At 32.9% G+C, this 14,081-nt stretch overlaps 1 protein-coding gene across 1 annotated transcript in view; it reads left to right on the top strand.

Annotated features, from left to right (window-relative positions):
* The first annotated feature begins 527 nt into the window (after nt 1-527).
* Nucleotides 528-14,081, top strand: part of LOC129232752 (V-type proton ATPase catalytic subunit A-like) — a 32,187-nt gene continuing 18,633 nt past the window's right edge. Inside the window, exons 1-2 of the mRNA XM_054866856.1 lie at nt 528-603; nt 3,329-3,448. Coding sequence (XP_054722831.1) covers nt 3,346-3,448 — 103 coding nt within the window. The 5' untranslated portion in view covers nt 528-603; nt 3,329-3,345. The remainder of the gene's footprint in view (nt 604-3,328; nt 3,449-14,081) is intronic.

Genomic DNA, 14,081 nt, shown 5'->3' with positions numbered 1-14,081 from the left:
TTTCCTTTAGTTTGTTTTTACCGCCCTCTAGTGTCGTATGGCATAAGCATATACGATCATAAATTTCGTGCTTCATTCTACAACTCTAGTCATATGACTGGATTGAAATTCAGAGTGTTTGGTTAGCAGGTAGCGAGTATGTAAATAAGTATGTTTATTTATTTGAATATCTTTAAAATATTCAAACGTAATGTTTTTTTTTTTTAAAGTCTGTAGTTTGTCTGAATTGATGTAAAATTCTCCTTTTTGTCTGAAATGTAACAGAGATCGCCTCTTTCTTTACAAACTTGATTTCTGGTATTAGAGAGGGCGGTTTGTTATGATTAAAAAAAATATATATTACTTAAAAATCCTTCTCTTCCCCCATTTATTTTTATTGAATCTATGTGCTTTTCATTTCTGAATGGTTATTTAAAAATGAATGCTTAATTTCATGTTATATAATAGCTTGAACTGATCGTTCAATCAATTCAAGGAGAAAGATTTTTGAACTTTATGCTAATTTTAATTTTTTGCTTTAGCAACAATGTCAAAAGGGTTGCCTAAAATTGGATGTGGAGAAAGATTCTGAGTATGGATATGTATATTCCGTTTCTGGACCCGGTAAGTATATAATTTTTTAAAAATTGAAAACAGCACACTTGGTTTGTGGCATTAAGATAATTTCATTTCTTTAAACTTATACTTGTATGATTATGTATCAATAGCGTATAAAAATTCTTAGTAAATTTTTTGTCAGTATTTCTGAATTTTGAATCAAGTATCATAAATATTTTGATCGGAATTTTCACTTATAATATTGTGACATAAAGTGAATTATTCTAGAAGTTGCAGTTTTCGTTTCTAGATGTATTTCTGTACTTATCCATCATATTTTGTAAATTGTACTAAATATTTAATTTCATTTGATTTATTAATCCATCTCTTATGGTTTAATGTTATTCTTCATTATGAAATGGCTGTCCGCAGTACATATGTGTGCACTGGGACCAGATAAGGTTGTTATAATTTGAACAGGATAACATTATTTAGGTAAGACAGTTCATTTGAACAGGGGTCTCTAATCTACGGCCTGGAAGCAGATTTTTTCCCGCTCATATCAAGTTTACAAACAGTAAGAAAATAAAATAAAATTTTGTCGATAATACATTTCCTTTCAAGCATCTTAAGCAAAACTTAGCACAGAAAATCTCAAGAGCCAACACTGAACGCTTAATTAAAATAAGCTTGTGTGTGTATGGAGGAAAGTCGAGAATCCTGTTTTACATCATAGATGAATATTAAACATTAAATTGATTAATCCTATTCTATTATTATTCAAATTGTAGGGTAGAAGTAAACTTGCCCTCTTGTGTTTTTAGTTTTTTTTCTTTATTGACACTTCTCACTTTTTTGTTGAAAGTCTTTCCAATTTAAGGAAAGTTCACTTTGGGGATAGATTCTGTGCGATAACTTATCTGTTGAACTGTATTCAACAATGAAATCCTTTTCGGATATTTTGCCACTTTTGAAAAAAAAAAGAAGGGAAAGTAAATTATAATTCATATTTAGGCCATTTTGCAGTATTTTATCCAATTGTAGAGTCTACATAATAATGTTTTTTTTCCTCATAACTATTTAATTTGCTGTTTGATTAGCACAATTTTTATTTGGAGCTAGTCCTACCAACACACAAACTCAAAATAAAACATTGTGCTATTCAAGTGGTAAGTTAAATAGTTATGGCAAAAAATAGGGTCATGTTGCGAACTCTACATTTAGCCAAAATACTGTGAAATGGCCTACTTGCGATTGAAATTATATGATATTTTTTTTCCTCTAGTTAATAAAGTTTCTAGTTAGTAAAGTTGTTCTTAAAATATAGCTTTTTAACTTCTAAAACCCATGTTATGTTTCTCTTTCAAAAACAAGCTATAATTTCTGTGCAATTACTATTATATGACAAGTGAACAATTCGATAATTCATTCTTTTCATTCAGTCTGTCTTTGCAGTAAAAAGTGTATCAGAATTTTTCTTTTTTTTTTTTTTACCGTTCATTACAAAGGGTTGCACTGAAATTGAAAAAATGACCTCATTTTTTACTGATCATTTCAAAAGTTGTTAGAGTAAAATTTTCGGTAATTTTGCCCCTTATGTCTGTCTATCCCCACCCTCCCCCGACTTTTAACCCAAACCTTTTTGCTAAATTGCTAAACTTAATCGCTAGTATATACAGTTATTAGAAAAATAATGACCTCGAATTTATTTTGCCAATTTCTCTTTTGGCATAACGCGGTTATGTAAAAACTGAAAATTTATTATTTGAGTCTTCAGCTGCAAATTCTTATTGATGACTTAGAAATGAAAAATGCAAGTTTTTGCTATGTTCTAAAATATTTAATAAACGAATAAATAAATATTAGCATTTTTTAAATGAAATTTTGTGTGAAGGTTTGTTAATGACCTCTGGCTCACCTCTATTATTCACTGTTCATTATAACATTGTAGTGGTGTAGCAAGAAGTGTTTTATATGGGGGAGGGGACCAATCAATTTTGACCACTGACCTTCACATATTCATTTTTTATTTTCATGACAGTAAAGATGTTCTTATTCGATAGTGGGAATGAGGAGGCCATCACATTCCACGAAGCATCAAAACATTATGTGTTCATAATAAATTAATTTATACCTTCGTGTTAAAATGTAAAAAAATATACATCCGCAATATAAAAACACAAATATGATTCCATGTATGCATATGTTTAAAGTGAAAGCCTCATGAAAGATTTCATGCAATGGTACTAAGTCAACATACCATGATATGCCATTGTCGTATTGTTTTTGTTTTTTTTGCAAAAGTTGAATGAATCATTTTTAGTTGAAATCAGATTTTTCAAAACTAAGTCTATTTTTTTTTATTTAAAGATTTCAGTTATCAATTAATTTACATTAATATACATATTACTAAACATGGGCACTCATATGCAAAATTTAAAGGGGGCAGGGCTCAGAAATTTTCCCCATGGTGTAGCAGAACATTTTCCCCATAGAAACCGATTTCAGTACAGATTAGAGATATTCAAATTTGACATTTTAAATAACTTATTCATTAATGGCTGCAAAAGAATTTTTTTTTTAATTTTTGCAAGGAAAAAAACGTTAAAAGCAAGGAAGTTCTCATTTCTAGGGGGGGGGGGCTTGAGCCAACACTTGCCCCCTATATGGGCGCCCTTGTTACTAAACACTGGAGCACCATGTGCAATGTGTTATTGAAGCTTAGTTTTTCACTTTGAATTTGCCTTATGTTTTTTTTACATAAAATAATTAATTTTCTTTTGTTTTGCAGTGGTCACATCTGAAAAGATGTCCGGTGCTGCTATGTACGAGTTGGGTCATTATGAATTGGTGGGTGAAATCATTCGTTTAGAAGGAGAAATGGCTACTATTCAAGTATATGAAGAAAGATGTATCCTTTTTGTTTCTGTAAAATTTCAGTCCATAAGGGTGTATTTGAAAAACATCATTCTGATTCTTAACTGTTCATTTATAATGTATTATTTTTTAATACCTTTCTTATAGTTGCCTCCTTCAAAAACGACCTTCAACTAAAGGTCAAGATTTGCGGTCGCCACTCGCCACATGGCGACTCAGTTTTCAAAATTGGCGACTTCAGAAAAATTCTGCAGTCGCCAACTTTTTTTGGGGGTTATTTTTATTTTAGATCCCAAGAAAAGAATTCACTCTACAGATGCGTCAGTTCAATAAGGATTCACCGATAGAGACCGTACTCCGACTGAATGTTGTTTATTTTACAAAGCTTGCATGTACTTTCTCTCTGCCTACCTGTATGTTGGTTATTTTACGTTGCTTGAATGTTCCTCTTACGCGATTCAGGCCATGTAGAAAAAGCAAGAATTCAGTGAATTAGGAAGCCATTTGCATAAGATCAGAGCGTTTGCTCCTCTGTCTGGACTCTTTGTTTTTTAAGTAATTAGCGTACTATAATCATGATTTCAAGAAGAAATCACTATATTTTAGATTATATTTCAGATAAATTTTGATTATACCTTCAAAGTAATTACCTTTTCACGTTTTTAGTACGAAGCTTTTTTTTTTCTTCTGGCCCATTTTAGAACTTGCAGATTATAGACCGCTCGCCGATAATACGCAGGAAAATATCGTTATTAAATTTACAGGGTTTGTGCGCTCTGTGAAAACCTAGAATTGTCAGGGAAAATGACATAGTTAAAAATGTCAGTGAAATTTCAAATTTTGCCCCCCAAAATTTTTTCCCCAAGGATTTTTGTACCTTGAGTTCTAATCTTCGTTTTTATCGATGTTTCCTGAAAAAAAAAAAAGTAAAAGTTTTGAGGTAAAATGACGCTGTCAATAAATTAAAAACGGCGACCCCAAAAAAAACTTCCGAGGACGCCATTTTTGCCCCTCAATAGTTCCAAAGAAAAAAATTCCTAGAGTAAACAGGAATTATGCACACATTCAACGGGAGAAGAACATTTTCCTGCATCTAAAGCACATGCCTGCAGATGGTAGGGTCAATTGGGAAAATCGTTTTTTAATCAAAAAGTTTATTCAGCTACGAATGAAACGTAGTCGCCATTTTTGGTCATTCATAAGATGGAAGTAGATTTGATGCTTAAATGCCTAAGTTTCCGAAAACAAAGCAGAATTGGATGTTTTCTTTAACTGCAAACTAATGAAAACAACGCAAAATGTGCTGAAACTTGTTTTTTTTTTCCTATTTTAAATATGTAATTGTCTTGAGAAATGAAAAATGGTGTTCTTAAAACTTAATCTTATCCTCATTGCCTTGGACGCAAATGTGCTAAAAACTTTTCAAACTGAATTGTAGTTTCATGAAGATTTATTATTTTTAAATTGTTTTCATGCTACAAATTAAAAAAACTATTTCTTAATTTTTGTCGTAGCCGCCATATTTGGTCATTCCCAAGATGGCAGTATACAAGTCTTTTTAAGTGCCTAAGTTTCCGAAAATGGCATTGGATATCTATTGCAATGCAAACTATTGATAACAACGCAAAAATGTGCCCTTTTTCCCCAGGTAATTCGTTATTATTTTCTGGAAAAATGCGAAATTTTATCTCCAGAACATTTTTTTAATTCTAACTGATTTAGACGCCTATGTGCTAAAAACTCTATTTTGTCTTATAATTGTAGTTTTTTAAGGATAAATTATTATTTATTACTACTTTAATGCTACAAATTCAAAAATTTTTTTTACTTAGTCGCCATATTTGGTCGTTTGCGAGATGGAAGTAGACAAAAATTTACAAAAACATAGATGTTTATCTCAATGTCTATTGAAAGTCTATTAAAAGCAATGTCTATTGAAAATAAATGTGCAAAAGAGAAAATTATTAATTTTAATGCAATCATCCTTTATGAGCAAAAAGAAAAAAAAAACTGATTATTGGTATTGGCCTATGATCGACGGATGATGACTTTTGTTAGAATGCATTATATGGCATGCCCATCGATGCAACAAGTTAATCATATTTATACTGAAAAATAGCTTATAAAAGCTTTGTACTTTGCACAATATGTTTTGTGTTACATACTAATAAGAAAATAAAAAGAAGAGTCGTAAACCAAAAGCGGAGAAAGATTGCTGCCGATTACAGCAAAACTCTAATATGAATGGCATGTGGCATCAAAGAAACGTTAAAATAAGTTGAAAGTACTTTGTTTTTAACAAATAGTAAAACAATATTGAACAAAATGTTTAAATAAATGTTTGTTTGTTTTTTTTTCAAGTGGAAAAGTTTTAATTCTTACGCATTGCTACTTTGAACAATTTTGACTATTTTGAAAATATTGTTACTTACTTTATTTTGAATGAAGCGAATAACCTGGAATTTTCTAAAAAATAACCTGGAAAAGTCAGGGATTTTTTTAACCAAAAATGTATGAACCCTGTACTTTTTTCAAATTCTCTTTCTAAAACAGTTTTATGTTTTGCTTTAAATCTTATTCTGAAAGTATGAAAAAAACAAAAACAAAAAACACCATAATGTATGTTTTTTTTACATAAACCCTCGAAGATCGTTCCGATCCTATTTGATTCCCAATTAACTCAAACAGCTTTCATTCTGAAAATTGTCAAAATTTCAAAACAAAATAATTAATTTAAAACTTGAAACGGCAACTTGTTTTTGATCGCACAAAGCCCCCCCCCCCCCCTACCACGCTCCCCGTTTTATCATTCCTTTGCCATAGCCAATGTTGTCCCTTAAATCCTGTATTTCATTAAAAATCCTATACATCATTAAAAATAGAGAGAAAAAAACTATATTTCTGTAAACTATATCTTATATTTCTGCTGTCATGTGGATGCTAATACTCGTGATCGATTAGGAATATGTTCCATTGAAAATTGTTTAAACAACAGGGGCTAGTTTCTAATTATTCAAATAACTGTTATAATTTTTTAATCTTCAATCACATCAGATTGGAATGTAAGCCAAATAGCCAGTCTTTTGATCGTTTTCTCTTCATAGTCATCCTAACATGGCAACGCTGCATATGGAACGTAGTCGCCATGTTTGGTCATACTCTTAGTTCAAATAATGCAAAAATAATGTTTTTTTTTTTTTTTTTGATGATTAAATTAATTTATATTTCTTGTTAGCATTCCTTTACCATCACTTTCATAATATTTGTTTCAAAAAATACAAATTGAAATCCCCCAACCCCATTCTCGTACTAGAGCGCTGTTTTCGAAACCCAGTAAAACTGGTGGCCACCAAGTTTTTTGAGTCTGGTGCCATTGGCCACTTGAAAATTTTCTAAATCTTGAGGTCTACCTTCAACATTAAACATTAGCTTTTTTTGTGGTGGTAAATCATAAGCTGAAATCAAAGTCATATGCACCTAAGAAAGTTAAAACATATAAGCAGGGGCACTCCCTAAGAGCAAGAGCACACACCGAATTTATTTGTAAGAAATTTTTTATTAATAAGGATAACAATGTACTTATGATCAGAATAAACCCAAAACACAAGCCACACAGAACTTTAGTCAGAATTTTCATGCCAAACTCTTTAATCTTAGAATGCCTTAAGTCTGCACATGCTTCACATTTTGGTATTACTAAAACATATGATTTTCTTAAGAAGACTTACTCCTGGTATGGGATGCTAAAAGACACAAAAAACTTTTGTAACAACTGTAGTGCTTGCATGGAAAATAAACCTAAAGCAAAATTGACAACAACAAAATTTATTCAAAAGAGAGATCTCACCTGTGGAGAAGTAATTGCAATTGATGTTGTGGGAAAACTACCTAGGTCACACGATCAAAAATTTTATATTTTAACAATCATTGATCATTTTTCCAGGTATTTGGAAGCTGTACCCTTAAACAACATTAAATCTTCCACCATAATTTCCACCTTGAATCAGTATTTCTCACGTTTTGGAATTCCAAAGACTCTGCTGTCTGACAATGCTCCTAACTTCAAGTCTTTGGAATTAGAACATTTTTTGAAATCACTCAATATTGAGCATAGAAATTCATCTATATACTATCCACAGAGTAACGGGGTTATTGAAAGGACTCACAGAATAATGAAAGAAAGCCTGTCTGCTATGTCCAACTCTGTTTGTGAGTGGTCTGATAGGTTACTTTTTTTTAAGCTTCATTATAATAGTTCCAAACATGCTGTCACTAAATTTAGTCCCGCTGAAATATTCTTTGGTAGGAATTTGAACTTACCTTCTACACTGACTACTCAATCTAATGAAGGGGAAAGCCCATCTAAATATCTAAAATTGCTCAAAGAACATATTCTAGAGACTAGGGAAATGGTAAAATTTAATGAAATTGTGTTCACATTCTTCAGTCGGTATCTTGCTTTCATAGATCAACAGAGACAAAATTTTTAGTGAACTGCATTACTCCACCAAATATGAATACTGGCAAATAAACAAAAAATGTATTTTTTTCTCTATGTTAACATACAGAATTTATCTGCATTACATTTTGTTTGAACATCTGAAGTTTTAGTTTATGCGCATAAGCAAAATATCATTTGCAATCATTGCATTAAGAAAGTTAAATCATAAAATGAATATGAAAATTATGATTTGCACAAAATTTTCAAAAAAAAAAAAAAAAATTGTTCATGAGGAAATTCAATTGAAATTCACTACTTCATGTGTCAAAAGTTAATCAGTCTGGCAAATCGCAAGTGATGGAAGATAATTAGAATTTGTCCAACATAGTACTGTATTAAAGAAAAAAGAAAATTTTTGTTATGGGTGATTGAAAATTTTTTTTCCTTTTAATATATTTAATCGAAGTTCACGCTGGTTTTTTGTCTTTTTAGCCATGAAATAGATTTTTTACGAAAGTCTAAAGTGACTTCTGGTATTATTTGTATTACCTATGTTTTGTGTTTACGTATACATTTTTACTGGTTTATTTGTGTATTGATTGTTCGTCATGTTGTATTCTATATATACCAAATTTTCATGTTTTCATTTTCGGGTGATTATTCAAGAAATGCCTATTTAACCTTTTACGTGATTTTTTCTTGGGGGGGGGGGAGGAATGTGACAATCATGATTTGCCACACCTGTCCCCAACTGCATTTTCATCCTCCACGCATGTGATAACTCTATCGCACCAAGCTGCTTTTTCTACCTCGCAGTTTCGACCATCTGTAACTGCAACCGCACAGTTAATTGTGAGATTCCGGCGTGGTCTCAGTTTTTCCGACTCTTCAGTAGTTCGTGGAATTTTATACAAGAATGTAGTTTTGTTAAGAAGTCTCATCGACTCCCCGGCACTTTTTAGTGTTCGGGGCAGGGCCGATCCTAGCAGGTGTGCAGAGTGTGCACCGCACAAGGGCGGCCAAAGCAAGGGGCGGCCGCAGGCCGCATCATATAGTACTTTTAATCAAGCAAAATTCCTCAAGAATTTCTCAAGATAACATAATAAGTCGAATAATTATGCAGAATTTTAAATGTTCAATTATCAAAGTGCCAATTTTCCAACAGTATAGCATAATAAGAAAAATGGAATGTTAGAGCACATTGTGTTGCTCCATTATCCATTAATATCAACTCTTTACTCACTTGCTTCATTTGGTTGCAAAATTTGTGACAGAACTGGTAATCAGGCATGGATACAGGGGAGGGGCTCTAATGCTAATCCCCAGTCTCCTAAGCTGTTATTGACCCTTAACAATGAAGACATATTTTATGTTAAAAAAATTTTTGCTGATAGAATACTCTCGTAAGTATTTCAAACAACAAATTCTGTGTTCAGCAGTCGTGGATGCGTGGAGACTGGAGAGACAATGGAAAATTGCGACTCCCCTGAGAGTCAAACATATATAATTAACGAACTAAAATTTTTAATTTTCCCTCTTTACAGCAATTTTTTTCTAATTAAAATCACGAAAATGAACTGCCCGGTTTCAGATCAGGTAGGAGGACAGGGCCCTTGCCCTGGATTACAAATTTTAAGTGTAGCTCCAAAACGAAGATCCAAAAGGATGCCTTGACGAGACTAAGAAAGGCTTCAAACTGCGTTTTTAGGACTTTAACTCCGGAAAATTTCGCTGGTTGAACCACCGATTTTAAGGACCCAATGAAGTCTCTTATTCACCCTTTCTACCTTAATGTAATCAAACATAGCCTAAAAATGGTGGCTCCAAAATTTCTTTTCTGGGAACAGCTCTTCCTAACGTCATCAAAAATTGCTCAATGGTATTTTTCGAATTTCTTTTTTGAAATTTTTACGGTAGAGGACCCTGAAATTCATTCCCTAAGATTACTACCAAAGATGGTCTGAATTAGCGTCTCTAGAGAGGCCCCACATCCTACCCCCTCTCACTTAACGTATTCAAAAACAAACTAAAATTGAGTTTTTCAATCATCAGTTTCGAAGAACTTTGGGGGAAATACCGCGGATCCCCCTTTTCTCCAACGTAATCACTATAGCTCAAACTTTCGTTTTTAGGTGGTTCCGTGAAGCCACCAAACCCTTCCTGCCTAAACTAGCCTGAAATTGACTTCAGTTTCAAAAAACAGTTCTTGAGGGCACACTGAATCCCCAACCGCTCTTTGTCCCATCGTTATCAAACAATGCCTAAAATACGATTTTGGGACTTCCATTTCTAAAATATTTCGGATGGCATACGTAAGTTTTCACGGCGCTAGGGCATCTGGCATTCCCCATCAATCAGAGACACGTCTTTAGCTGTATTTTTCAGATATTAATATCGAAAAATATTCAGAAAGATCCGCTGAAGTTTCTCGGTTTCCTTAACGTCACCAAAGATAGCACAAAATTGCGCTTTTTAGAGCCCCAAAACCCTTTCTTCACAAAAATAGCCTTAAATTGATTTTAATTCCGAAAAATATTTCTCTCAGTTCGGAATATTTTCCCTTTTCCCCTATCGTGTCCAAATCTAGCGAAAAATATGTTTTTAAAACAATAATGCCGATAAGTTACCAGAGGAAAGATGCCAGACCCCCTACCGTCACCAAAGACAGTCTAAATTTGAGTTTTAAGCTTCAATTTTGAAAACTTTCGATAGGAGACGACCGAATCTCCCTCTCTCCAGCAACGTCAACAAAGATAACCCAAAATTGCTTGTTTAAAACTTCCGTTTCAGAAAAATTTCCGAAAGAGCGCCGACCGTTTCTAAACTAAGGTTACAAAAAATAGCTGCAATTTAACATCAATTTTGAAAGAATTTTAGGAAAGAACTCCAACAGTACTTTTCCCTCAAGTCTCAAAAAATTTCCTAAAATTGCAATTTTTGACGTCAATATTGAAAATTTCTCCATGGACCATGAATGTTCCCGACTCTTTTGTCCTTGCAACTTGCAACCAAACACAACCAAATATTAACTACAGCTATTTTTCATACGCCAATTTCGAATATTTTTTGGGGGCGATCCCCCCCCCCCCTCGTTTCTCCCGCCTCCGTCTTTCCTCTGATGTCACCAAAGACAGGCTATAAAATGCGTTTTCACGATTAGTAAATTTTTTGTACCTATTACTTTCTTCAAAGATATAAATTGTACCTAAGGAGCTTTTTCAAACTTTTTACATAAATTCATCCTTTTTGTTTTTATTTTTTAAATTACAACTTGATACAGAAATTTGAAGAAAGATTTGTACGGGCGTTATAGTTAAAAAATGCAAATTGCTCTTCAGGGGCGGCACATTAGGTCTTTGCACACGGGCGGCCGACACCCTAGGATCGGCCCTGGTTCGGGGGTCACGCACACAACTTTTGTGGAACTATCTCAGCTGCAATGGTGTAAAAGAGAATTTTTGGAAGTGTTACAAATATACCTCAACAACCGCCGATGCTGCTTAGTGATCTTTATGTGGAGATCCGGATCCCTGATTTGATCGCCTGATTTTGGCAGACGCCTTATGGAAAGATAGAAAGAACGGTCAAAGTTTCCTTGCTGGCTCACGTGCATCTAATGAGCACAATGCTCACGAATGGAGATCCTCATGCATCGGGAAAGTATTTAACTATCCAGTAACAAAAAGCGCTAAAAGAAGATCAACAACCGTTCACCAAATCGTGTGCGGGGCGATTTGTGTGTTTTTCTTGTGAATATAGCACTTTGAGTTAGAAAAGTGAAAGTGTCGTCAATCCACGTGCGTCTGGACATTAGAGGTTGTATGTTTGATTTATTTTTGTAACATTCCATATCATCTGTAAATAGATCACCTGTGCTGCAATAGTTTAAAGCTAAAATGTAGTATAATAATTTTTGAATGCTCATCATATTTTAATTCTGATATGTAAATTATCGTTTTAATCTTTTTGCTGATCAGCAAGGTCTAACAGTATTTATTCTAGTAATGGCTATAATTTATGTACACACCACTATACTTTTTTTGATCATGGCATATAATATTTTTATTGTGACAATAAACCAGCACTCTTTCATCAAACCCTTATCTTTTGGTGTCTTCATAAATCTCCATTAATTCTTGTACCTAAATCTTTATCACACCCCTTAATATTGCAGTGACCCCCCCCCCCCCTCCCAGAAGAAAAGCCTCCCATCCAAAAAAAAGTGAAAAATTCTGCTCAGCCCCCCCCCCTTAAAAATTTCAATGCTGCAGTCTGCGCCAGGGACGTTCCTCCCCCCCCCAGGTGGGCACCCTTTATATAAGGGATAGGCTTGAAATCTTTAATTATAATTTTTTCTTGTTTGCTTATATGTTTGTGTAAGTAAGTGGGTTATTTTTACTACTGGCTGACAGAGTTTTTTGTGAATTGTTAACATTGTTAGTATTTTAAGTTGGATTAGTGTTCTAGGTTTTTTTCATTAGTACTTTGTGTAGTGGACTTGTTGTTTTTGAATAGTTTGCTGAGTAAAGTTTCAAAATCTCTTTCTTTATGAATTTTATTACTTAATTATTTTAATTTATTTTTTTTTAACATGGTTTGAGTTGTTCAAATTTCCTATTTGGAACAGCGTTTGCATTTTGCTATGTCTTGAATTCCTTTTTGTATTTTCTTCTCACCATTACCTTATTCCTAGTTTAACTACGTCATGGATAACATAGAGGTACACGCACTGCTACGATATATTTGCTGCTGTGTAGATACATTTGTTGTAAATAGTGCATAGCCTCATAATTTCGAATTAATATCAATCTTAAAAAAGTAGATTAATTAATGAAAAAAGTTCACATTTTGCTTTTATGGATACATGATTAACAGCAAAAGACATTCTTACTAAATATTTTGCCCACTCATTGTATATTGCTTTTCAAACCTGTAGATAGTTTTGAGTTGTGTGTACAGATACTTTATATATTTATCTTACTAGGGCTTCAAGTAGACATGGCTTGCAGGGTTCGTACGCTCCTTCAAAACTCCTCCAATACTCCTTTATTCAGGAAATTTTCCTAAAGGGCCCTTCAAACTCCTTCATTTTGGTTTTAATTCCTTCAAAACTCCTTCTTTTTTATTTCAAGACTACATAATTTTTTCACGATGACAGTGACTTAAAATACTTCAATCGACAACTTAACATCGTCACTAGGGCAAAAGTATATTTACGATTTTGATGTAGTAATTTCGTATATTCATTTTTTTTCATAAAGATGTGATTTACAAATTGAGCATAGGAGTCATAAAAGTTGAAGGTGAAAATATTATTAAATGACTAAGACATTTCATAAGTGAAGGAAAACATGCTTAAATGGTGCTTAGCTATTTTTTCAAGTTTTATAACTATTTCTTTTCCCTCCACCACACTCTCAGCAGCAAAAGTCAGTTTGTCTAATTATTGTTTAAATATTTAAAAATACATAAGTAGATGTACTATATTAAGCAATTGTGTTAAATAAAACAATTGTTTAGTAAATCGCAGTTCTGATAATGTAAAAAGGGTCATCCATGTTTGATGTCATTACTTGAGAGGAAGCCGGGTTCATGAAATTGTGACAAGGGTAAGAGAAAAAGTGATAAAAAGTGACGTCACACAGTTGTTACAACACTATGTTATGACATGTGACAAGGAGTAGTAAGGTGAAGTGTGACATTTTGTGACAAAGGGGAAGAGGGTCAAATGCGATGAATAAAAGTGCAGCACCATTTAGGGACAGCCCATTAGTACTCCTTCAAAATCTCATTTTACTCCTTCAAAACTCCTCCAAAAATAATTCATTTTATTCCTGAAATTGAGTGCGAACCCTGGCTTGCCATTTTTAGTAAGCTTAAAATTCAGCTGTTTCGTTTTCTGTGATTTGGCCCTGGATATTTTTATTTTAACGGCAACATATTATATATATATATATATATATATATATATATATATATATATATATATATATATATATATATATATATATATATATATATATATATATATATATATATATAGGCATATATGTTTAGTCGCAACCATTTATAACAAAGTCAAAATGGCCCAATTAAAATGTTGGCGCTATTTTGTTGTAAAAATTAAGGAATAATACATAGTATAATGTGAAAAATAGTGAACATCAAACACTATTTGATAACAGTTAAATAAATTTAGACCCTTACTTTTTTTGTTTACTAAGAT

Source organism: Uloborus diversus, unplaced genomic scaffold (assembly GCF_026930045.1).
Source record: "Uloborus diversus isolate 005 unplaced genomic scaffold, Udiv.v.3.1 scaffold_1363, whole genome shotgun sequence".
Classification (NCBI taxonomy): domain Eukaryota; kingdom Metazoa; phylum Arthropoda; class Arachnida; order Araneae; family Uloboridae; genus Uloborus; species Uloborus diversus.
The sequence above is the reverse complement of the archived record's forward strand: the minus strand, read 5'-3'. Positions and strand labels throughout refer to the sequence as shown.